A 26,109-nucleotide genomic window follows, 5' to 3' on the forward strand; every position below is an offset into this window, starting at 1 on the left:
AGGGAAAGAGACCAACCTATTAAAAATATTTATAGCACTTCTTTTGGAGGTGGTAAAGAAATGGAAACTGAATGGATGCCCATTAATTAGAGAATGGTTGAACAACTTGAGGTATATGAATATAATGGAATATTACTGTTCTATAAGAAATGATGAGCAATTTTATTTCAGAAAAGCCTGGAAAGATTTATATTAATTGATGCTGAGTAAAGTGAGCAGAATCAGGAAAACATTGTACACAGTAACAGCAATATTTTAAAAAAGTTCAACTATGAATGACTTAATGACTTAACTCTTCTCAGAAAATACAATGACCCAAGACAATTCCAAAGGACTCATGATATGAAATTCAATCCCCATCCAGAAAAAGAACTAGTAGAGTGTAACTACAGATTGAAGCATAATATTTTTACTTTATTGATTTTTTCCATGTTTTCCTTTTTGTCAATTTCTTCTTTCATAATAAATTAACATGAAAATGTTTTATATGATGTGTGTGTGTATATGTATATAAACAAACCTGTATTAAATTGTTTACTGTTGTGGGAAGGGGAAGGAAACAAGGAGAAAATTTTAAGGCTCAAAATTTTTTTAAAGGATATTTAAAATTGTCCTTATATGTAATTGGAAAAAAAATACAATTAAAAAAAAAAGAAAGAAAGGCTATGTTATCAGACATAGCCTGAAGGTCTCAGGAAGATTAAAAGATGGAAAGAGTGGGAAAAGAAAAGATTAAAGATGAAAGAAAATTTACAGTCAATCCTTCCACACAGCAACTTTCCCTATCACAGTTGATATATCATGGGTTGGCAAAAGAAATCAAACAGGAATTTTGGGGGAGTTTTGTATAAGTCGCAGATAACATGCGAAGGCCAACAGATGACACAGAGAAAGTTTAGAAATTCAATAATACATAAAATATATATAATATATATAATATATATATAAGGTACTGTAACTCCCCATTAAAAAAGGAAAAAAAAAATCAAGACTTTTTCTTTGTTATGGAGGGCAAAAAACCTTTTTATGTGGATTTTCCAGATCACATGGGCACTGTGCCACTAAACCCCACAAGGTCGATGGGATAACTATTTCCTATGGAGCACATATTCCAGAGAATCCAATGGAGAGAAAAGCAACTTTAGAGAGAAACACTGGCATTTTTTTTCTTTTCCCTGCAAGCAGCCATCTAATACCCCCCTTTCTCCAACACCTTCCTTCAAAACCTGACAAATGCTGAGCTAACTGGTTAATGCAGATGTCACTCATCACCTGTGTCTGTATCCCTGGGAAAGAATACTGCCAAAGTAAATGAACTTATCCACAGCATGCAAGATTGCTTTGTTTGCTGTAATGATGATAGCACATGTGGATGATGAGGTGCTGGCTGGTAGAGAACCTCTGTCTTCTTTGTTTTTTTAGGCCAAAATTAGCACAAGGGACAAAGAATTAATCTAAACTCTATTGCATCTCAGCCTCAGAGGCTGCACTGAGTGCACAGTCATCTGCCAACAAAAAGTCCTGTAGCTATTCTCCCTCCATTTTAGTCTTGACTAGTAGCCTTTTCAAGTTATATTATTTGCCATCAATGTTAATAATTACATTTACCTCAATGCCATTTTTGTCCTCCACTGAAGGCATTTGACATCACTGGAAACATGTCTTCTCGTTTAACTTTTTTTAGTAATAGTGTGTGTAATTTTTTCTAATCATTTGATGTTCTCTCTTTCAATCATCTTGAAAACTGACTCCTCCAATGCCTTCAAAATTGGGTGATGTCTAGCACCAATTTTTAAAATTCCATTTATCTGATCTAAATGCTCTTCCTATTTTTATCTTAAGTAACAACTATACCTCTTAGTACACCTTAGTACACCTCATAGTACACTGGGAATTAGGGTATCAGAAATCTTGGTTTAACAATTCAAAGATTTATTAAGCACCTACTATATGAAAGGTATTGACCTAAGTGTGGTGGATATAAATGTAAATATGAAACAATCCCTGTCTTCTAGAAATTTACCATCTATGGGAAGAGAGAGTAGGATATAATATATATAGAGAGATAAGTAAATACAAGACATTTTCTGGAAGGAGAAAAAAAACTAATATAAACTAGGGCAAATCAAGAAAGGCTTTGTATAAGAGACTGAACTTTATCTGAGCACTGAAAGAAACTCATAGAGCATCCTTTGGTTAAGAGCCTGCACAAAGACATGAAGATAGAATGCCAAATTTCAGGAACAGCTATTAGGCAACATTAAATGGTATTTTTAAAGCTTAGAAAAGTAGATTAGAAATAGATCAGGAAGAATTTTAATTGCTAGGCTAGGGAATTTACATTTACCCTAGATGGCAATGAAAATTTTTTTTTTTTTGCAGAGGAGCAGCAAAATAGGATAAATGATCTTGGGGTGACCTGGCTAAATCAGGTCTCATTCCAAGTTTTCTGTAGACTTATTTTTCCCCCCCATCTTTATATTCTAAATTTATATTACTAATGGCAGCCATGTTCTTGGTGAATTAAAAAAACAAATTTGTCATTCAGTGACCAATTTAACTAATTATTAGGTACTCATCTGGACCTTACTCAAACTCCACAACTTGTTTACTATGGGTACAGCTTTTAATAACCCAAATATAAAATATTACTAAATATTAACAAAGGCAAATAACTAATTACAGATACGGGAATCATTTCCTAATTAGGTACAGTCAAACCATACACTTAGGGTCAAAAGCAAAAATGTGAAGAGTCTAAAGAGGAGAAAACAACACTATATGCAGCTTCAGCAATTCAAATTCTGAATGTTCAAAAAAGTTATTAATGGTGAAAAACTGGAAATGGACAAAGGAAAAGATACCTACATGGATGTTTACTGTTTTCTGAAGAATTCTTTAAAGCAACTGATGGGATACAAGCCACAAGAGCCCAGGAGTCACCTTAATATCTAAAGATTTTAATTTCTCAACCAGAGAGACACTAGAAACACATTAAGAACACACGTATCTTTTTAAATGTTATAGAGATAGTGTAATATTTTAAGTGGAATCTTTTCACAAAATACTGGACAAAGATGGAAAGGAAAATAAGTCTGGAAAGCTTGGCAAGAAGCCCAATTTAGACAGGTCATTGCAAGAACATTTATTTTATTTTTGCCACTCTTATGCTTATGAAAATAATGGAATCATATTATGAGAGAATTCCTCTTTATAAATACTTATCTGATTTACCATCTGATTATTATACCATCTGATTAAATGAGGAAAGTCAACTCTTTGGCAGCTTTAATAAAGGTAAATATTAATGAAAGGTTAAAGTCCTTAATGAAACCTTCAAAAAGACATTGTGTAATTACGGCAATGATCTATTTTAAAATATAATTTATATTAAAAATATCTAAATGATGATAGATAGAAAAAGAATAAAAATGATTTCTTTACTTTTAAACTAGCTTCCACTAAAATGACTCTCAGTTGACCTAGTAAGTAGAATGAAAAACTAAACTTTTTAGTTAAGTTTTTAAAAAATCGAATAAAAATATGCCTTTGCCTGATAAGACAAAGACTCCTTTCAACATGCACTGAAAAGCTCTTCTATAATAAGCTGCAATGAGTAATCTTGCAAATATGCATGTTTCAATAAATTAAAGCAATGACTGTTATTCTCAGGTAGACAGAATTCTCGTTCTACATGTTTCCAGGCACTTAGAAACTCAAGCTCTCAATGTTTCATACTTTAGGAAAACCTTTTTTTAATAAAAATATAAATTATCAAAATAGATACATGGTCTATGTGCTTTTCTATGACTCATATATAACAATTCTCTTGTATTTTAAGGCTTTCCTTTAAATATATTCTTTTTTTGATATAATTACAATATAATTTGATCTCTTAAAGTTCATTTTACTAAAAGTTCAGGTACATACCTACTATGTAAAGCAGGGTATGCCCCAAAATTGGGTGGTAATTGACCCAAATAGAAAATTTAATATCTTCTTTTATTATCTAAGAACTTACTCTAGAGGTGATTTTTAAAGTTCATGAGGGTCCAAGAAAAATAATATATTTAAAAAGTGATTTCTATATTGTTACTGAGCTACTTTAAGCTATTAATCTAATTTGAGGTCAAGATGGTAATTAAAATAGGCTTGGTTGATGAATCAGAATTAGCAGCTAGCACAAAATCATTTCCAGAGGGTTCTCCAGGAGACTGAGATAGTCCATCAAAATAGATATTATCTTTTTTAGGGGCTTGATATTTCATCCTTATAAATAAAAAAATAAATTAGGGAGAAAGAATATTTATAAAGAATACTTCTTCACTTTTATGCTGTCAGATTTATAATTTGTTTTAACTTCAGTGCTAAAAGGGAACTTAACTGAAAGGGATGATTTAATCCAGTTCTTTCCTATATCTAAAAAAAATAAATCCAAAAAGGTATAAGTGACTATCAAAGGCAAGACAATGTTTAAAGGCCACAATTCCTGGCTTCTAGTCCAGTTCTCTTGCAGGACACATGCTGACTGCTTCACTTCTGCAATTCAAGTTTTACAACATTTTAATATCCAAATTTGAGAATCTGGAATCTGAACTGGTTTGGTAGTTAATCGTCTCAGTTTTTCTCCCAAGTGAATTCTCATTTGGTCATTTTAATATGATTTTGAATAGCTGTAACTGTCTTCATATCAGGAAAGCTATCAATGCTTCTTTGTCAAATAGCATTGAGGAAATCTTATTGGCTAAAATTTGCTATAGTTCATTGATCATTTCCATAATAATGTATTGTAATATGGGGTGTAAAAGGCTGAAGCTCTGAGTTGGTACAGTAGAATCAGACAACCAAGCACTTAAGGCTAATTACCCACGGGACAATACTCTATTAGCATATACATGGAAAAATGGCCCCTCTCACTATTCTGTGCTGGCTCCATCTTTTGGTGTATACAGATAATTGTAGAAGGAGTAAAACAAGCCAGAGTCAGACAAGGAGAGGGAAGAATCCTTGAAGAGCATGAGTCATCCCCTTCACTTCTCCCCCAAAAGACCAAAGACTTTTGCTTATCCTGACTTTGGCTGATCCTAAGGCATACAGAGTGCTGACCTGGACTTCACAATGGGGAAATTTGGATCATTTGGAATCCACATTCTAAAAGGGACTCCACTAGATTTTTATCACTTGTTAGTTCCTTGAGTTAGAAGACATGAGACAAAGTCATTGATCAATGAGAATTTAAGTGCCTACTATGTGCCAGGCCTATTGCTGGGTACTAGGAATACAAAACCAAAGGGTAAAAATATTTTCACTTGCAAGAAGCTAACTTCTTGTAGTTTAATGGGGGCAAAATACAAAGCAATTAAATACCAGGTAGTCTGAGAAGAACATTAGCAATTGGAATCATGAAATATTTGATGTAGAAGATAATACCTGAGTTATACCTTAAAGGAAGAGGGAGGTAGAAGGAATGAGTGAGGGCATTTCTGCCATATGGGATGGCCAGTGTCAAGGCACAGTGAGGGCTGCTTGTTTGGCTAAAGGGCAGATTTAGGAGGTAGTAGAGAGGTTCTTCACAGAGGCTAGAAAAACAGACTGGAGCCTGATTGGTTAGCATTTTAAAAGCTAAACAGAGGCTGTTAAGAGTAGCATCCTCTGGTAGACTAATAGCTTTGTTCCAGAGTCGCCAGATTATACTTCTAAGTTTGGCGAACCATTCCATAAATGTGTTAAAAAAGGAGAAAGGATAAGATATGGTGGACAGATCTTCTGGGTTAACATTAGCTAAGGCTAGTCTAACATTTCAGGCTTGAGAATGAAACATGAAACATTTATGGGCCATAAAGTGTATCGTCAACCAATTAGTCAACAAGCAATTCTCCCCAAGGAGCTTACATTTTAATAAGGAAGATGACAAATATGTACATACAAATATATTGATTTTTACTTTCTTTGTATCCTGTGGCAGCCCCGAATACAATGACTGGCATGCAGTCAGTGCTTAATAAGTGCTTGTTGACTTCATGAATTCGCATATATAGTACATGAAAGGTAATCTTAGAAAGGAAAATTTCAGGGCTAACAGAGAAAGCCCTCTTTCAGAAGGTGGTGTTTGTACTGAGTCTAGAGGATGGAAATGAGAGAGTATTCCAAGCCTGGGAGATCACCAGTACATAGGCCTGGAGATTGAAAACTGAGTGTTGTGTGGGAGGAACAAGTATACTACAACATATACACACATAAAGAGTTACACACACACATGCATGCGTGCACACACACTATAGTACAGTGATAAAGAGTTAAATCTAAAAAGACTGAAGAGGCAAGAAGGGGACAAGTTATGAAGACCTTTAACTGTCAAAGGATTTTACATATACAATCATGGAACAACAGGGAGCTGCTAGGATTTACTGACTTTGGAGGTGACACTGTCAGGGTGCTACTAGGTCTCAAGTCAGAAAGACCTGAGTGCAAATTCAGCATTAGATATCCCAGCTGTGTGACCTTGGCCAAGTCACTTAACCTCAGTCTGCCTTAGTTTCCTCACCTGTAAAATGGGAATAACAATAAGATCTAATTCCCAGGTTGTTGTGGGGATCAAATGAGTTATTTAAAAAATGCTTAGAATAGCACCTGGCACACAGTAGGCACAATATTTTTGTGGTTATTATTTTTATTATACTTAAAATATCACTTTGTCAATCTTAAGAAAGATGGTCTAGAAGATGCTGAAACCACAGGTAGCCAGACCAATAAAACAAGCTGACAAAGAATGTGATAACATGATTAGAGAGAAAAGGATATTATAAATTTTGTAAATAAAGAAACAACATGATTTAGCAACTGATGGGATGTATGGAGTAAGTGAGACTACCAAACTTCCTGACTAAGAGAACTGTGGCATTCTTGATAACAGTTGTTGGAAAGTTCAGAAAAGGTGAGGCTTAGAGAGAAAAATAATGATTTCTGTTGTAGACATGTTAAGTTTGAGAAATCCAATTTAAAAATTCCCAAGAAAGAGCTAGTGAAATGATATTATAACAGAGGCTGTTGAAAATAATGGGAGTTTGATTAGAACTATGGAAAACTGGGAGGAAATACCAAGATGACAGAGTACCAGGAAGTATATAGCTAAGTTTAACCCCACAATTTCCTCACCAAAAAAACTCAAAATGTACCAGTCCTAGTTCTGTCTAGAAATCCAAGAAAAAGTCTAAGTGAATCATTTTTTCCAGCCCAGAGTGAAATGGCAAAATAGAGAGCCTTTGGGACACATAGACTATGGCCAGAACTAGCTATGAGAGTCTTTCAGGGTAGAGACTGAAAGAGGGGTGAAGCTATTTAGTGGGACCAAAAAGAAGTCCCAGGATCCCCCCAAAGGAAACATTGTGCAGCATATTGGAAAAGGTACAAATCTGCCATCTGTTTTTCACTACCTAGTTCCAGGTGAAGGAAATGGGGCAGACTGCCAAGGAACATTGTACTTGCAGGTACCATTGCAAAGTGAGGAACAGGCCTGGGGCCCGTTGAATTAAATTCTGTTCTATTAAAGGAGCATGGGATTGGCATAGCTGATGGTGCCTTGGAGCCAGGAAAACCTGTCTTGGTGCCCAAGGATGGTGCTATGCTCCTGGGTAGCCACTGAACTTCTCGGGCTTGAAGCAAGCTCCATGACTGGAGAGCAAAGAAGGTACACTGGGGATTTCTTCATCCAAAACATCAGTGACATCACAGAGTGAGCCTCTGCTCCCACTCTATGATTCGGAGAATAAAAAAGCAAAACGGAGAAGCTCCTCTCTAATACAAACGAAGGAATAGAACACATGTGCTGAAAAATAAAGAAATTTTGGGGGTAGGGCAGGGGAGAGGATAAGCAGAGAGCACTAATAAAGAGGATAATTAAGCGTCTGGAAACTGATGACATCATCAAGGAGACAGAACTGGACAGAAGGGAAGGCCAGGACAGAGGGCACCACCTGCAGTTTCTAGTACATGGGTATTGGCCAGGAAAGGCTCCTGAGAGTCCGCTGGCTAAGCAAGAAGAGAACTGGAGACAAGAAGGTCACAAGCCCAGAGGTAGGGGAGGTGGTCTGCTAAGGCTAACAAGAGAGACTAGACTGAGGAGTGGGGAATGGCCAGAGCGGCCCTAGCAGAGTAGTGAGGCAGAAGTCATGAGGCCTAAAAGGGCAGGAGAAGAAGGGAAGGAAATGGGTCAGAGGCACTTCAAACAGGAGAAAGGAGATGTCATTTGAAGAAAATCTCCCATCCAGTCAGACTGCTTAGGAACCTTCTGGGATAATGGCAATTAACTTTTGCAAGGAACGCCCTTCTGTGATCTTAGACCTTTGATATAATCATAGGTTCAAACAAAATTAACTGCTGTGAAATCTTTCAAGGAATCTTGTATAACAAACATTTTGTGGGAGCATTTTGCTGGAGAAGCTTTAAAGCAACACTTTATGTAATTAAACCAAAAACATTTCAATTATTGACAGAAAATAAATCTAAAATCTGGACTCTGCAAAGCAAATCCAGTTCCTTTTCACATGGCTATTTTCAAATACTTGAATCCTGTTTGGGCTGACATTGATTGAGTCTATGCAATTACATCTTTAAGGTCAGAGAATTCCAGATCCTTATTTCAGAACAAGAAACTAAGAGTAACAGCTGGAAGCTGCTAGGAAGCAGATTTTGGCTTATTGTAAAGAAAAACTTCACAATCTGAGCTGTCCCAGAATGGTACAGGTTTCTACTACATGTTGCAGATTCTTCATGAGGAGGATGAATGATTGATTACTTGTTAAGATTCCACAGAGGAATCCTGAGCAGGTATATGTTAATCTAGATGAATGTGTGGGGTCCTTCTAGCATACCTTTAAAATTCATAATATGATCTGCAGCTGTTTCTTTCCAGTCAGAACAGTGTAATTTATATATGCTTTTTGAAAACTCTTGTAATCTCAAGTTAATAAGATCTTTTCCATATGGAGTAGTGTCTTGACTTTACATATTTCCCTTTTAATTGAGACTGTTCCTTTAAATTCAGTGCTCCACATTATAAGAAAGCAAATACAAAAATAACATTTGGGAAACAATAAGAGTCTTAACAAAGAAATTCTTCCTAGAGAAACAGAAATGAGCTAATCATTTATTAATAATTGAAGAAACTATAGACAATCCCATTCTTTCCTGGCTTTAAGCACAGTAATTACAGATTAAGAACTTTTAGGAACTTTAGAGATTGAACCAAATGTCCTTTGAAATTGCTTTCAATGCTTGAGATTCTTATATAAGAAAGAACTTTATTGTATCTAGTGATGTTAAAAACCAGAATGCTCTGCTTCATTAAATAAAGAAATCCTCATCTTTGGATGAGAAGTTGGATTATCCTATGTCAAGACTGCTACGGAGGGGATTTGTTTATCATAGGGAAAAATGGGCTAGATGTTCTCTAAAATTCCCTCTAAGACTCTGAGATCTCTGGGATTTACACTCAGTATAAAATCATATGACACTATTTTTAAAAAAAATTATTGCTTTTGTTACTCCAACCAAACCAATGCCTACTCAGATTGTTGGCTTTAAAGAACAGATATAAAATGTATGTTATTATATTTTAATACATTTAACAAGTATTGGACTACCTGCCACGTAGGGGAAGGGATGAGGGGAAGGTGGGGAAAATTTGGAACAGAAGGTTTTGCAAGGGTCAATGTTGAAAAATTACCCATGCATATGTTTTGTAAATAAAAAGCTATAATAAAAAAATAAAATGTATGTTATGGGTTTCACGTTCTTTGGAAGAAAAAAATAATAAAAACAAGTATTGTAAAAGAAAAAAAAACATCACAAGACCCACAAAAGAAATTAAATAGGAATGTCTACATAAGTACCTTAGAAATGTGACTTGAACAACTCATGGAATGCCTCAAAGTCTTCTCATTCTGTAAAAAAAACAGATAGATGTTAGGGGGAATCTTATTATGATAACACAAGAACCAATAAATTTATCAAATATGTTTTAAAACTTATTTATGCAACCATTTATTACCTTATTCTCTCGACCTATCTCCAATTGAACAATTAAAAAAAAAAAAAAGAAAAGAAAAGAAAAAATCTTTTCATAATATGCTTAGTCCTACAAAACAAATTCTCACATTAAGCATGTCCGAAACTATGTATTTCATCCTGCAGTTTAAATCCATCATTTCTCTGGCAGGAGGTCAGTAGTAGATTTTTATCTTTAGACCCTTAAAGTCTGATTTATCATTGCACTGATAAAAATTCTAAAGTTTTCCAAAGTTTTCAAATCATCTTGAGAAAAAGCACCAAAATGTTTTTGTATTCATTCCACAATCACTCACTGATTACCTATCTGCTTTACTGAAAATATAGAGCTATGTGATTTTTCCCCTTTTGAGCTGATCTTTCTTGTTCAGTATGATGAATATGGAAATAATGTGTAGAAGAGCTGTACATGTTTAACCTATACTGGATTACTTGCTGTCTCAGGGAGAGGAGAGAGAAGAGAAGGAGAAAAAATTTGGAATATAAGATTTTGTAAAGGTTAATGTTAAAAACTGTCTTTGCATGTATTTGGAAAAATAAAATACTATAGAAAAAAATTAAAAGACTGAAAAAAATGGAAAAAAAAAGATAATGTAGAGCTAACATAATTTGGTCAACTCACAGATTTAATTTAAAGGTTAGGAAGCTTCTATAATGCCCATGACACTGTCTTAACAACTGAATGAGAGATAAAAATGACATGGTCAGGACCATCACTAAAGCTTATAATTCAGTAAAAAAAAATACAACATATATAAAGATACTCAGAGTACATTGAAATACTCAAAGGTATAAACAGTATTATATGAAATCAACTAAAGCTCACTGAATTCAGAGTTGTAAGGTCTAGTCTAATCATGTACTCCTACTCTTTTATACATGAGGAAATTGAAAGTCAGAGAGAACAAATGAAGATATGAAAGTTCTGAGGCATGGAACAAGATAGATGAGGGAACCCACAACAGATAGTCTTAATTTTCTCAGAAAGCGGAAGATATATGGAGATGTTCAGAGAAAACTGGTGTGAGGGCTTGCTGAGCCCTTTTCAGGACCACTCATCTGCCTTTGATGTCCACCTTCACTCAACTCTCACTTGTGGCTCCAAAGCACTTTTCAAGTCACTTTTGACCCTCATAACAACCTAGGGAGGTAGAGATCATTAAAGACCCACTCCATTTTACAGATAAAGAAACTGAGTGATACAGAGAAGAGATATAACTAAGATCACAGTTTATAATTGTTTAAGAAGGCTTAGACTCTGATTTCCTGAACTCTCAAGTCCTATGCTCTGTCCACCAAAGAGGCTGATGAAGAGTACAAAATGTTGGCAAATGCTTGGAATGTTGACAATATTAAGTATAATGTCAGGGGTTAGAATGGAAAGAGAATGAATGGAGTCAGGAACTAAACTCCTTGAAAAAAGAAGGAGCATGACCTAAAAGTTGCTGATAACAGCAAATATCTGGAACACCAAATGCTAGAAGAAGCTTCAAAGAATCACAAAGCTGTGAAGAGATGGAGGCAGAAGGCGGATTCTTGAGGCATCTATGAGGAACAAAAAACATGCAGCCAACTCCTCCAAGTCCAGTATGGCAGGGCACAAGAGAGAAGGAGCAAGAGTAACTGCAAAAAGCAGCAAGAAATGGAGTATCCACTACATAACATTCTCACTCTTTTTGTTGTTGTTCTCTTGCATTTTGTTTTCTTATTCATTTTCTTTCCTTCTGAATCTGATTGTTCTTGTGCAGCAAGATAATTGTATAAATGTTTATATATATTGGATTTAACATATATTTTAACATGTATAACATATATTGGATTTCTTGCCATCTAGGGAAGGGGTGGGGGAAGGAAGGGAAAATCTGAAACATAAGGCTATGCAAGGGTCAATAATGAAAAATTATCTGTGCATATGTTTTGAAAATAAAAAGCTTTAATAAAAAATAATAATACATTTTTAAAAAGAAAGAAATAGAGTATCTTCTGAACAAAGCCAAGTTAGGAAACAGAGATTACAGAAAGAAGGGACACCAAAAAAGAAAGGAAGGAAAAAGAATAGGAAAGAATGCTGTTATACAAAGCAAAGGAGAAAGGAGCACCAGGCAGGATGGGGGTAGTCAATTAGTGTTAAATACTATAAGCAGACGAAGGTCGATGAGGATTGAGAAAAAAGGTTGAGGATCACCAGTGACTTCTGAAAAAACAGATTGAGTAACATGATGCAGATGGAAGCTAGTCTTCAAGGGTGTTGTTGTTTTGATACACACATCACAATAAGGAAGCAGAAGAACCATAGTAGTTAATGCTTTTTTTTTTAAGATCTATATCTAGCATAATAAATGTGTTTTGTTGTTGTATTGCAGCATCACTAAAATGTATTTATTGAGACCTCTCACAGACAAGGCAACATATCTTGCATTTTATAGAGCACACTGTTATGCTTTCTCCTAGGACCACTAATAATCTATGTCATATCTTACATGTATAAAATAAAGATAATAGTTGGTTGGCAATAAGGCTAAGTAACAATGTACATAACTCTTCTGTACTAGCATGGCCAAGTGACTATCTATAGTCTGGGTGTAGGCTGTTCTTCTCTGAAGAAGGAATGTCAGGAGAGAAGGGAGAAGGGCTGAGGAGTGCTATTCTATTCTCCAGATTATCAGAGAGAAATGTAATGTTCCTTTTAAAAAGTCTTTGTAGTGAAACCAAGGACAAAAACAAATCTAAAGGAGAAAAGAGGAATCTTGCTCGGTCTCTGTGTCAGGAAGCTGGAGGACAGAAGATCGTGACAAATGAGAAAAGAGAATAATTCTCGTAGCTAAGCAACAGACAGGATGTTATTCTTGAAAAGGAAGAAAGTGAACCTTTTTAAAAGTAACTTCTTGTTCTCTAAGAAATGATGCTGCTGATTTAAAGGTACTCTCAGGTGAGAAGATATTTAGTAAGAGTAAGAAAGAGAGTACAAATAATGATTTGTAGTGATAGTGCTGACAGACACTGATACTGAGCATAATATCTGTGAACATAAAAACAAAAGAAATTTTGTTGTCTTTCCAGGGCATTTATCCAGGATGTGATAGGGAAACTCCTGAGACTTGTCCAACCTGACAACTACTACTCCTGTGATTCTCATGTGCAAATGACATGACCAGAAGGAATCTAGAAAGAACTATTAAAGTTTATGAAGTATGAACACAGGGGAATTTTTTTTTCCTTTGATTTTTAAATCGCTGCTGTCAAAAGCAAGGGTTTCATTAGAGAAAGGAAAAGTATTGCCTCTTAAGAAAATTGCATCTGAGAAAAATGTGGGACAGTTTGCCTAACAAGGACTAGATGGAATGATGTAGAATTAAAAGGGGTCTCAGAGATCAGTTGGTTCCGATAAGGAAACAAGCCCATAAAGGTAAATGGTTTGATAAATGACATGGTCAAGCTGGGACTTGAACCCAGACATAGAGGTCTTTCCACAGCACCAGGCAAATCAGGACAACTTTTAAGATGAAAGATGGGGGTGGGGTGGGGAGAAAACTGCCTATGGGTATTAGGGTAACATCTACTTTCTAGCCACATATCCCCATTGGGTACTTGTCAAGTTGATTTTCTGAATCCAAACATAGGACTACAATTATCACTGTTAAAAGTCATTTTATTCATAAGTTCTGCTAGCATTCTAGCTGTTTAAATCATCTTTTCCCCCTGCTGTCATATGATTTGTTTGGTATCTCTTGAAGCTTTTAGTCATCTGCAGTTCTGATAAGCTTGACTTCTATGCCTCCACTCAAGTTACTGATAAAAATAAGACACAGTACAAGGCCAACCACAGAAGCCTGAACTCTGAGCCTCCTCCTGGAAGCTTCCTTAGGAATGAGGTCTATAAAAGTGAATTTAAAAATAAATAAATAAAAATAAAGGCCTGAGGTCTAGCCATTCAACTACTTCTTAATCCACCTAAAATGTATGATCCACTTATCCATATAATGTCAGGTGATCAGCTAAGTATACAGGATTCTCCAATTCTAGCAGTTAAGAGCCCTGCCAAAAAGGAAGCGTGGTAAGTCTGGCCCGATCTGATCTGGAGGAAGGGCTGGCTTTTCATGATACCTATTATCTTTTCTAGAAGTTGGTTAACTGTGCCCTAAATAATCCATTTTGAAATTTTTTTGGTCAGAAATCAAGATGGCCCAGCACTGCCTGTTATTTACTTGTAGACTTCCTTCCTTTGTAAAAGAATTAGAACTTCTGCCCTATCTCCCCTCTTCTACACAGCTGCTGACTAGCCCTTTGGTGAAGGAACAGAACGAGATAGTTGAGAACAATAGACACCAAATAAGTAAGACTCCTGGTAAGAGAGCAGCACTGGTGAGGAAAGCCAAGACGACCAGTTTGGCTGGACCAGAGAACACAGAGAGCAATAATGTGCAAAAAGATGAAAGGAGGTCGGAACCAGGGTGTGAAAGACTTTAAATAGTAATAGGAAGACCATACAACTACTTCTGATTGTCAGGGTTCCCCAATATCTGGTGCAGGCACTTTGTTCTCCTTCAGATAATAAGGAAGAGCTTGGAATTCTGGAGCAGTCCCCTACTAACATCATGCCATTATTTCTCAAACCCTTGGGATAGTTCTTATTAAAATCCAATGGAGGAGGGTTTCCTCCAGGGACACCAACCAAAAAACAAAACAAAAAAAACCACAAAAACAAAAACAGAGAAGGAAAGTCAAAGTGGTAACCAGACTCCTTACAGCTACAATCCCTTCTCACAAAGCAGTCTCGGCTCTAATTCTCCCTTATTCCAACACATGGGACAAGAACAGGAAAAGAATATTGCATTGTATTTTTGTTTTTACTTCTCTGGTTATTTTTGTCTTCTTTCTAAATCCCATCTTTCATGTGAAGCAAAATAACTGGATAAATATGTATACATATATTGTATTTAACATATATTTTAACATATTTAACATGTATGGGCCTACCTGCCATCTGGGGGGGGGGGGTGGAGGAAAGAAGGGAAAAGTTGAAGCAAAAGTTTTTGCAAGGGTCAATGTTGAAAAATTCCCCATACATGTTTTGTATATAAAAAGCTATAATTAAAACAAACAAAACAAACAAGAATATAGCACAAAGAAAACAACATTAAATGTATGTTTACCATGTGACACAGCAGCTAAGTTATTTTAAAAGATGCAAAGCAAATTACAAAAAAAATACTAAATAGTATAGTAGCACAATAGTAGTAGGAGATTTTAATATCTGAATAAAGGCAAGAGATAAAAGGAAGGACTGAGGGAACAAGCATTTTAAAGCACCTAATGTGAGGCAGGTCCTTTGCTGTGCTTTATAAAATATTCATTTGATCCTCACAACTGTTAACTTCATTTTACAGGTGAGGAAACTAGGCAGACAAAGGTTAAGTTAATTGTTCAGGGTCATACAACTACTCAGTGTCTGAGACTGGATTTAAATCAGCTCTATCTACTGTGCCACTTAGCTGGCTCCTTCTCATCTTCAGCATCTACTGTTCAAAGCCCTTTACAGCACCTCTCCACCTTTCCATTCTTCTCACACATCCAGTAATTTCTATGCTCGTCCTCAAACAAGACACTCCATCTCCTGACTGGCCATTTTCATTGTCTGTCCTCTATGCCTGAAACACTCCCTTCTCATTTCTGCTTTCTGGCTTTCTTTAGATCCCCGCTAAAATGTCACCTTCTACAAGAAGCCTTTCCTGGTCCTTCTTAATTCTAATGCCTTCTGACAAAAAAAGGTACATCTATAGCAATCTAGTGTTTGACAAACCCAAAGATACCAATATTTGGGATAAAAATTCATTATTTGAAAAAAACTGTTGGAAAAACTGGAAATTAATATAGCAGAAATTACATATGGACCCACAGTTAATACCATATATATCAAGATAAGATCATGGGTCCATGATTTAGGCATAAAGAATGAGATCATAAATAGATCAGAGGAACAGAGGATAGTCCACCTCTCAGACCTGTGGAGGAGGAAGGAATTTATGACCAGAGGAGAACTAGAGATCATTATTGATCACAAAATAGAAGATTTTGATTACATAAAACTATTGTTTCTGTACAAACAATAAATACTAATGCAAACAAGATTAGAAAGGAAGTAACAAATTGGGAAAATATTTTTACAGTTAAAGGTTCTGATAAAAGTCTCATTTCCAAAATATATAGAGAACTGACCCTAATTTATAAGAAATCAAACCATTCTCCAATTGATAAATGGTCAAAGGATATGAACAGACAATTCTCAGATGATGAAATTGAAACTATATCCACTCATATGAAAGAGTGTTCCAAATCACTACTGATCAGAGAAATGCAAATTAAGACAACTCTGAGATACTACTACACACCTGTCAGATTGGCTAAGATGACAGGAACAAATAATGATGAATGTTGGAGGGGATGTGGGAAAACTGGGACACTAATGCATTGTTGGTGGAGTTGTGAAAGAATCTGGCCATTCTAGAGAACAATTTGGAACTATGCCCAAAAAGTTATCAAATTGTGCATATCCTTTAATCCAGCAGTGCTACTATTGGGCTTATATCCCAAAGAAATACTAAAAATGAGAAAGGGACCTGTATGTGCCAAAATGTTTGTGGCAGCCCTTTTTGTAGTGGCTAGAAACTGGAAGATGAATGGATGTCCATCAATTGGATAATGGTTGGGTAAATTATGGCATATGAAGGTTATGGAATATTATTGCTCTGTAAGAAATGACCAGCAGGAGGAATACAGAGAGGCTTGGAGAGACTTACATCAACTGATGCTGAGTGAAACGAGCAGAATCAGATCATCACTATATATCTTCATACAGTATTGTTGTTGAAGTGTATTCTAATTGAAGTGGATATCCTTAACACAAAGAAGATCCAACTCACTTCCAGTTGATCAGTGATGGACAGAAACAGCTACACCCAGAGAAGGAACACTGGGAAGTGAATGTAAACTCTTAGCACTACTGTCTATCTACCCAGGTTACTTATACCTTCGGAATCCAATACTTAACGTGCAATAAGAAAATTGGATTTACACACACATATTGTATCTAGGTTATACTGTAACACATGTAAAATGTATGGGATTGCCTGTCATCTAGGGGAGGGAGTAGAGGGAGAGAGGGGAAAATTTGGAAAAATGAATACAAGGGATAATGTTATAAAAAAATTACTCATGCATAAATACTGTCAAAAATTTTTTAATAATTATAAAATTAAAAAAAAATTATTCTGTCTTTTGATCATTATGTATTTATTCTGTATGTAGCTTGCTCGTACACATTTGCCTTGTCTCCTCCATTACACTATGTGCCTCTGGAGGACAGGGACTATCTTGCCTTGCTTTGCATCCTTTGTTTAGCTCAAGCCTCGGACACAAGGACCCTTAACTGTGCCTGACTTGGTGTTTATGCAATTCAAGGTCCATGAGAAGATCATCCTCTGGACATCACAGAATCATAAAGGAGCTAGAAAGGCCCTTCAAACTATCTGGATCAACATCTTCATCTTATAAATGTGTGGTAAAATAACACCAAAGGGCACAGATTTGTAAAGGCCAAGAGAAGGGACCAGGCCTTCTAAAGACAAATTCAATCACGTTCTACCACACTGCCAGTATTTCTCCTTGTGTGGATATAAGAAGCTGTGAACAAATTGTTGGATGAGCTAGTTTGGACTGAGTGCAGACTTCTAAAAGAGATTACCAAATCAAATATATTTCTACTAATTCCACGATACTATCACAAAGTCTGTTTAAATGTTAGAGCACAAAGAAATTATAAAATGATTTCAAAGGCATATACAATACCAACAATACTTACTGGCATTTATAGAGCATTTGAGGCACTGGGACTTTATTACTTTTTTTAAAATAGTTTTTATTTACCAAATATATGCCCGGGTAATTTTACAACATTGACAATTGCCAAACCCCTTGTTCTAATTTTTCCCCTTCTTCCCCCTGATGGCCAATACATGTTAAATATGTTAAAGTATAAGTTAAATACAATATATGTATACATGTCTAGACAGTTGTTTTGCTGTCGGACTTTGAAACAGTGTACCATTAGCCTGTGAAGGAAATCAAAAATGTAGGTGGACAAAATTAGAGGGATTGGGAACTCTATGTAGTGGTTCATAGTCATCTCCCAGAGTTCTTTCGCTGGGTGTAGCTGGTTCAATTCATTACTGTTCTATTGGAACTGATTTGGTTCATCTCATTGTTGAGATCATCCATCAGACGTTAATCAGAATTGATCATCATACAGTATTGTTGCTGAAGTATATAATGATCTCCTGGTCCTGCTCATTTCACTCAGCATCAGTTCATGTAAGTCTCTCCAGGCCTTTCTGGCACTGGGACTTTAAACACTTGGTAACTTGCTCAAAGTTCTAGAGCAAGTAAATGGCTGAGACTGGATTTCAATTCAGATTTTCTTGACTTCTGGACCAGCACTCTATCCATTATCCCACCTAACTGCCTAATAAACAAGTGATTTATAAAGTATAGCAATAAAGTTAGTAATGGATAAAGAAAATAAGAACAAAATATACAAACGGAAATTAAGTAATGGTATCAATCGTGAATAATGAATAGATCAAAGATAAAAACAACAAAACACAAATAATGATGTTAAAGACATTGATAACAATGAAACAGTGTATCAAAAATTTCTGGATGCAACTAAAGTGGTCCTCAGTAGGAAATCTATATCTCTGAGAAATTAACAAAATAAACAAAACAAAACAAAACGGACAAATGAACTGAGCACCCAATTTAGAAGACTAGAAAATTAACAAATTAAATACAAAAGGACAAAGAATTACTTTGTAAATTAAGAGGAGAAATAGAGAAACTGAATAACAAAAATCATAGAACTGATAAAACTAAGAGCTTTTATAAAACACTAACAAAAACTAAGAAGAGGAGGAAAATTAAGTAAAAAAATTAAAAATTAACAAGGGGCATTCACAAGAGAAAATTAAAAGAACTATCAGGACTGTTTACTAAATGGAATTTTATGCCATCAAAACATAATTCAAAGAAATCAAAGAATATGGAAAATTTAGATATATTTGACAAAAATCATAAGTGAACATTTCCCAGATATATAAAAACTAGAGGACATATTGAAAAATAAAAAGAACTATTCCCTTACTGAAAGAAATCCCAAAATGAAAACTCCCAGAAGAAAGAAATTGTTTTAAGTACCAAGAAACTATAATCAACACCACACAAGACCCAGAAGCTTCTAATATAAACAAGGAGATCTTGGAATACAGCATTCCATAAATTAAAAGAACCAAGAACAACTTCACAAACAAAGCTAAGTATGATCCTATGGGGGTGGAGGGGGAAATGGGTCTTTAATAGAAAAGGATGCTCAAGAATTCCTAATAAAGAAAGCTGTGCAAGAATGTTGAAATGAAAAACACAAACTAAAAAGGAAGATTAAAGAAAAAGAGGCTGCATCAATTCAGTAACAAGCACTACACTAAGTACATCATACATTTCATCTCATCTGATCTTCACAACCACCCTGGGAAATGGATATTATTATTCCCATTTTATAGTAGAGGAAACTGAGGCAGATAGGTGAAGTGAGTTAAGGTTGGATTAGAGTTATATAAGCTCCGTTCTGTATGCATACAGTGCAACATCTGCAGCACATAGCAACTTGCCTGGCACATAGTAGGCATTTAATAAATACTTAATGAGAGACTGACCCAGATTCTTAGAAAAAGAAAGAAATCTAGAAAATTACATATATCTGTGCAAGTAGAAGAGGCTGTAAGATGATAAAGAAGAAGAAAGGAGTATACCTTCAGAGCCACAGTGTCTTTAAAAAGTACTGATAATGGGGAAAAAATGCTCTAATTTACTACTAATGAAAAATACTAATTAAGGCAACTCAGAAGATCCACCTTCACCCCAAAGGAAAGTAGCATGTTAGAGGAACTAAGGGAAAACAGGCAAATTGATGCACTGTCAGTGGAACTGTGAACTGGTTCAACCCTTCAGAGAAGCAATTTGGAAAGTCACTAGACTTTTACCCAGCCAGAACACTACTGGGGGTCAATACACTAAAAGACATAAAAGAAAGGGTTGTATATGTACAAAAACACTTATTAAAGCTCTCTGGGGTGGCAAAAAACTAGAAACTAAGAAGGTGTCTATCAAATGGGAAATAGTTAAACAAATTGTAAAGGGCTAGAACTGAGCAATGCACTTGTATAATGAAGCACGTGAGACTAATTGCCAATTGGACAGTTCCCTATTAACTTGTTTGAAGGCTGACCCGCCCCAGCTTTCTGTGCTGACTTGATTGGTGGGACAAAGAGGGGGGAGTGACATGTGTGTGAGGTAGGTAGGCCTAAGCCCCTGACTTTGACTGTAAAAGATCAAGAATAAAGACGTTTAGTGATCCTGACTCCAGGTGATTTCTGGGAAGACAGAGTTCCAGCATTTTGGCGCCCAGAGATATTAAGACACTCCTCCAAAAACAAAAGAAAGGGGGAGCCACAGGTAACCCTAGAGAACTTCTAAATTTAATTCTCTATACCATTAATTTTTTAAATTTTTGACAAAGATTCACTGGCTCTGGCAGGTAGGTTTTATAACCCATCGGAAGGGCAGTGTCCAGTGCGAGCAGCTCCACTGTCCTTAGATAATCCCCAGGTCATGTGGAGAGACCCAGAAAGTGGTGAATGGAAGGGACCAGACAGGTTAACTGCTTGGGGGAGAGGGTTTGCTTGTATCTCCACAAATGGGGAAGGAATCAGATGGGTGCCAACGAGCCATATTCGCCTTGTCCATCAGAGAGAGATGGAGCAGACCCTTGAAATGAAGGAGAAGACACAAGAAACATCAGGTGGTTCCGTTGTTGACTGTGCCCACCACTGAAAGAACCTGGCAGTTATGGCATTTGACTCATGGACATCAAAAACTGTTGGACTTGAAAATCCTCAGAAATCATTGGATTCTCTGAGATGTGATAAGACCGTTATAGGACTCAAAAACCCTCAGGAATCATTGGATTCTCTGAGACATAATAAGACTATTATAGGACTTGAAAGCCCTGAGGAATCAATGGATTTTCTGAGGCATCATAAGACTATTGTAGGACTGAAAGTCCTCAGGAATCATTGGATTCTCTGAGGCATCATAAGACTGTTGCAGGACTTCAAAACCTGTAGGGATCATTGGATTCCCTAACATATAAAAAGACTGATGCAGGACTTCAAAAACTTGTAGGGGTCATTGGATTCCCTAACACGTGAAGCAATGGACAATAGATTGGTTTTGGACTATCTCTTGGTTGCTGAAGAAGGCGTATGTGTGACTGATGTTTACATACCCTCCTTCTAGGATTTCTGGAAATCTCTTACAATACCATGTTGATTTATATTGTTTGTTATATCACTACTTGCATGTACAATACATGTTACACCACATCATCGAGTCTGCACTGACTGGGGAGAGTCATCACTAATAGCCTGTGCGTTATTGCTATGTGCTTGTGTAATAATTCCCATGCTGATGGGTTTGTGCATACTGGTCTCTAATAAGGCCCTTCAACCCAGAAACCCTCTAGCAATCCCCACTTCTCTTTGGTGCTTTTCATCTCCCTTCCTGAGATGTCAGGGAGGGCGTGATCACCTCCTTTTTGGGGTTCTCACCTCCCTGAAAAGTCAGGGATCACGTGACCACCTATGGTCTAAAACAAAAGAAAGCGGGAACAAATAAATAGTATAAAAATTGAATGGAACTGTGTCATAAATTATGAAGGGAATGCTTTCACAGAAGCTCCAATGTAAGGGGAGCAGAACTAAGACACTATAAAAACATCATAGAAATGAACACTTTTGAAAAACTTCATAGCTCTAATTAATGCTTCAAACAAGTTGCCAAAGGACATATGAAGAACACTACCCATCTTTTTTTTTTTTTTTAAAGAGCTTTTTATGGTTAATATGTATGGATAATTTTTTAACATTGACCCTTACAAAACTTTGTGTTCCAAATTTTCCCCTCCTTCCCACCACTCCCTCCCTTAGATGACAGGTAATCCAATACATGTTAAACATGTTAAAATGTTAAATCCAATCTCTGTGTACGTATTTGTACAAGAAAAATTACATCAAAAAGGGGAAAAAAAAGGAAAGAAAATGCAAGCAAACAACAACAGAAAGAGTGAGAATGCTATGTTGTGAACCACATTCACTTTCTATACTCCTCTCTCTCTGGGTGTTGATGGCTCTCTCCATCACAAGATCATTGGAACTGACCTCAATCATCTCATTGTTGAAAAGAGCCATGACCATCAGAATTGATCATTGTATAATCTTGTTGCCGTGTACAATGATCTCCCGGTTCTGCTCATTTCACTTAGCATAAGTTCATGTAAGTCTCTCCAGGCCTCTCTAAAATCATCTTGCTCATCATTTGTTATAGAACAATAACATTTCATAACATTCACATACCATAACTTATTCAGCCATTCTCCAATAGATGGGCATCCACTCAGTTTCCAGTTTCTTGCCACTACAAAAAGGGCTGCCACAAACATTACTACCCATCTTTTGACAAAAAGGTGATAAACAAAATATGCAGGATGGCAAACATGCTTCTAGACATAGGCAAAGCAGGAGTTTGTTTTTTTAGACTATGCACATTTGTCACAAAGCCTTTTTCTTCTTTTATTGCAGGAGAAAGGAAGGAAGGAGACCTGGAGGTTGACCTGGTTCTGTACTGAGAGTTTTAAAAGAAGAATGAGAAGGGAGTGAAAAAAAGAAATCACATTAACAAAAAGGAGGAAGAAGGGGGCGGAAATTGTTATTTCTCATAATTGGGACACAAGAGTAGAATACCCAAAAACATGGAGGAAGGGTTGGGGCAAGTTCAAAGTAAAAGAACTTTATGTATTTGAAAAAGACAAAAGAAAGGTTAACCCACACAATTTAGTATAGAAATACACCAAAATCAATAGGAAAATCATCAGAAATAAGGAGAAATGAAAGAGATTAAAACTAGGGAGGATCAAAACAATTTTTCTGATCCTGAAGGCAGTATTAAAAAATATGAGAAAAGAAAACACCTTGGAAGTGCTAACAAAAAGAACTGGAAATTGAGGGGATGCCCAGCAATTTGGGGAATGACTAAATATGTTGTGGTATATACAAGATCTAAAACAATTCCAATAGACTCATGATGGAAAATGCTGTCCACATCCAGAGAAAGATCTATGGAATCTGGATGCAGATCAAAGCATTCTATTTTTGTTTATTTTTCCTTCTCGTAGTTTTTCCATTTTGTTTTGATACAAAAAAATGTAGGCTTGCAATAATGTGGAAACATACTTAATATATAACAAACCTATATCAGATTGTTTGCTATCTTGGGAAGGGGAGAGGACAGGGAAAGAGAAAACATTTGGAACTAAAAATCTTATAAATGTGAATGTTGAAAATTATGGCTCCCAATCAATGGATGAGTGGCTGAATAAACTGGGGTAAATGGTTGCAATTACATTAATGAATTGCAAGAAGTGATTAAAGAGATGTTCTCAAAATCTTGAGTAGGGTAAACTGATAAAGTCAAAATAAGCAGGCAGGAACAATTTGTACAAGGGCAACAAGTTTATAAAGAAAACTACATCTGTAAGACTTAACAACTCTATGTAAACTGTTTGCATTTTTGTTTTTCTTCCCAGGTTATTTTTACCTTCTGAATCCAATTCTTCCTGTGCAACAAGAAATTCGGTTCTGCACATATATATTGTATCTAGGATATACTACAACATATTTAACATGTATGGGACTGCCTGCCATCTAGGGGAGGGGGGTGGAGGGAAGGAGGGAAAATTCGGAATAGAAGTGAGTGCAATGGAAAATGTTGTAAAAAAAATTACCCATGCATATGTACTGTCAAAAAAAGTTATAATTATAAAATTAATTTTTAAAAATGTAAAAAAAAAAAAAGACAACAACTTTAATCAATCCAATGACCTGTTTCTAGAAAATTTGTCACAAACTGTCACCAATTTCTCGAGAGAGAGAATGACAGACTCAAGAAAGAGAAACAAGTGAAGACATATAGAATCTGTGGATTAATTTGGTTTTACTTGTATTTGTTATATATTTGGGGGGCATTTTCAAAAAAGGAGATTTAAGTTATTTTATAGCCAAAACAATATGAAAAAGAGATCTAAAAGAAAATCCGAATGCTATGACAAAACAACAAGAAAAGCCTAAATATCCTATTTCAAAAATCATTAAAACAAAACAAACAAAAAAAACCCAGCCCTGTCCAAATCGCTCTGAATCAGAAAGCAAAGTGAAAAACTGAAAGAATCCTCTGATTATTTCCTGAAAGAATTTCCAAATGAAAACTGTAGGAACATTACAGCCAAAATTCATCATTTCCACATCAAAAGAAAAAAAAATTGTACAAACAGTCATAAAAAATTCAAATGCCAAGAAACCACTGTCAGGAATCATACAAGATTTAGCAGCCATCACCCTGAAGGAACATTCCAGAAGGCAAAAGATGTAGGCTTTCAATAGATAACAATTATTCAGTAAAACCAAGTATAATCCTGTAAGAGGAGGGAGAGAGAGGAAAAGGGAAAGAAGACTGGGACACGAAGAATAATGCCACCAAGTCCAATGAGATGTTGCCAATTTCAGAGCTTGGCATTCACACACAACCTACCCTTTCCCCTCTCCCCTGGATATTTAAGAATCCTGTATCCACAGAGCCCTATCTGAGAATTATCTGCCTCAATCATTGTCACTGATTACCCATATATATTATCCAAATCTTCCTAAATTCTATTTCTGACAATGTGTTCTGGCTGATGACTTTATTTGCTCTTACTCAGTTTTCTTGATTTAGGGCCAGCTTCTGACCCATTATATTCTGAACTACAATGTTGATCCAGCCCTCTGGAGGCACTGGTCTTCTACAGAAAGCCTTTTCTGACCCATATTGCTAAAGCCTCCCCTCTCAAGATTACCTCCATTTTATCCTGCATATGTATCTTGTAAATTAAAATTGCCATGTCCATAAGAAAATGAACTCCTTGAAAGTAGGAGCTATTTTTGCCTTTCCTGGGCAGAATTAAGCACCATAACTCCCAGATAGTAAGCACTTAAAATCAACATTGACCAATCCTTAAGTTTTTTTTAGTATGTAAGTGGTCAGTAACTGGTCTTCTTGTACCTTAGCTATTATCCTTCAGCTCTAAGGAAGTCCATCAGCAAGCTGCTGAGCTTAAGTGCTTCTGTCCTTTATTAGCCTAAGAAAACTTGGAAAACCTAGGAGCTACATTTAGGTTAACCTGATGTACAAGAAGTACCAAAAATCCTGTTTGGGCTCATAGTACCTGGATAATACCATTAAACTACCATTATGAATACTAATTATTGTAATACAATGTGTCATCACATAAAGATAAAAAATGAACCAAGAACATGTGTAATGCATTTTAGATTTCCATTGAGAGGGTAGCAAGAACAAATTCTGATTGCTAGGCAGAAAAATGCCAGCCATCTAGAAAAAGTCCTTCCATGGAAGATTTCCTTCTTCGAAAATGCTGCATAAATAAATTCTTGTCCTTTTTCACTTTTTGCAATAATTAGCAGGGACTACCATTTATCGAAAAGCAATTTCAAACGTTTCAGTGAAACCTTCATTAATAAAGAAGATATACTTCAATGATATATTTTGTTGTCAGAGACTTTAATAACAAAGAATAAGAGGATACTTTACTCAATATCAGAAAATTGAGTTCATAGAAAAAATAATGGCTGACATTATATAAAACTTTAAGGTTTGCACACAATGTCACATACATGACCTCACTGGGTACCAAGAGGTAGGGACTACAGGGGTTATTTATCATTTCTATTATACAATTAAGGAAACCGAGCCTTAGAAATTCTACTTTCAATTTATTCAGTAAACATTTATATTAAGCACTTCCTAGTGCCAGGCACTGTGCTA

The 26,109-nt window shown here is 35.9% G+C and overlaps 1 protein-coding gene across 13 annotated transcripts in view; it reads right to left on the minus strand.

Annotated features, from left to right (window-relative positions):
- The window catches only part of MARCHF8 (membrane associated ring-CH-type finger 8), a 110,714-nt gene that overhangs the window by 24,702 nt on the left and 59,903 nt on the right, over window positions 1-26,109 (minus strand). For all 13 annotated transcript variants that reach the window (XM_074296356.1, XM_074296346.1, XM_074296354.1 and 10 more), the window contains one exon: window positions 9,891-9,941. In XM_074296356.1, the coding sequence (XP_074152457.1) occupies window positions 9,891-9,941 (51 nt within the window). The remainder of the gene's footprint in view (window positions 1-9,890; window positions 9,942-26,109) is intronic.

Source organism: Sminthopsis crassicaudata, chromosome 2 (assembly GCF_048593235.1).
Source record: "Sminthopsis crassicaudata isolate SCR6 chromosome 2, ASM4859323v1, whole genome shotgun sequence".
Taxonomy (NCBI): domain Eukaryota; kingdom Metazoa; phylum Chordata; class Mammalia; order Dasyuromorphia; family Dasyuridae; genus Sminthopsis; species Sminthopsis crassicaudata.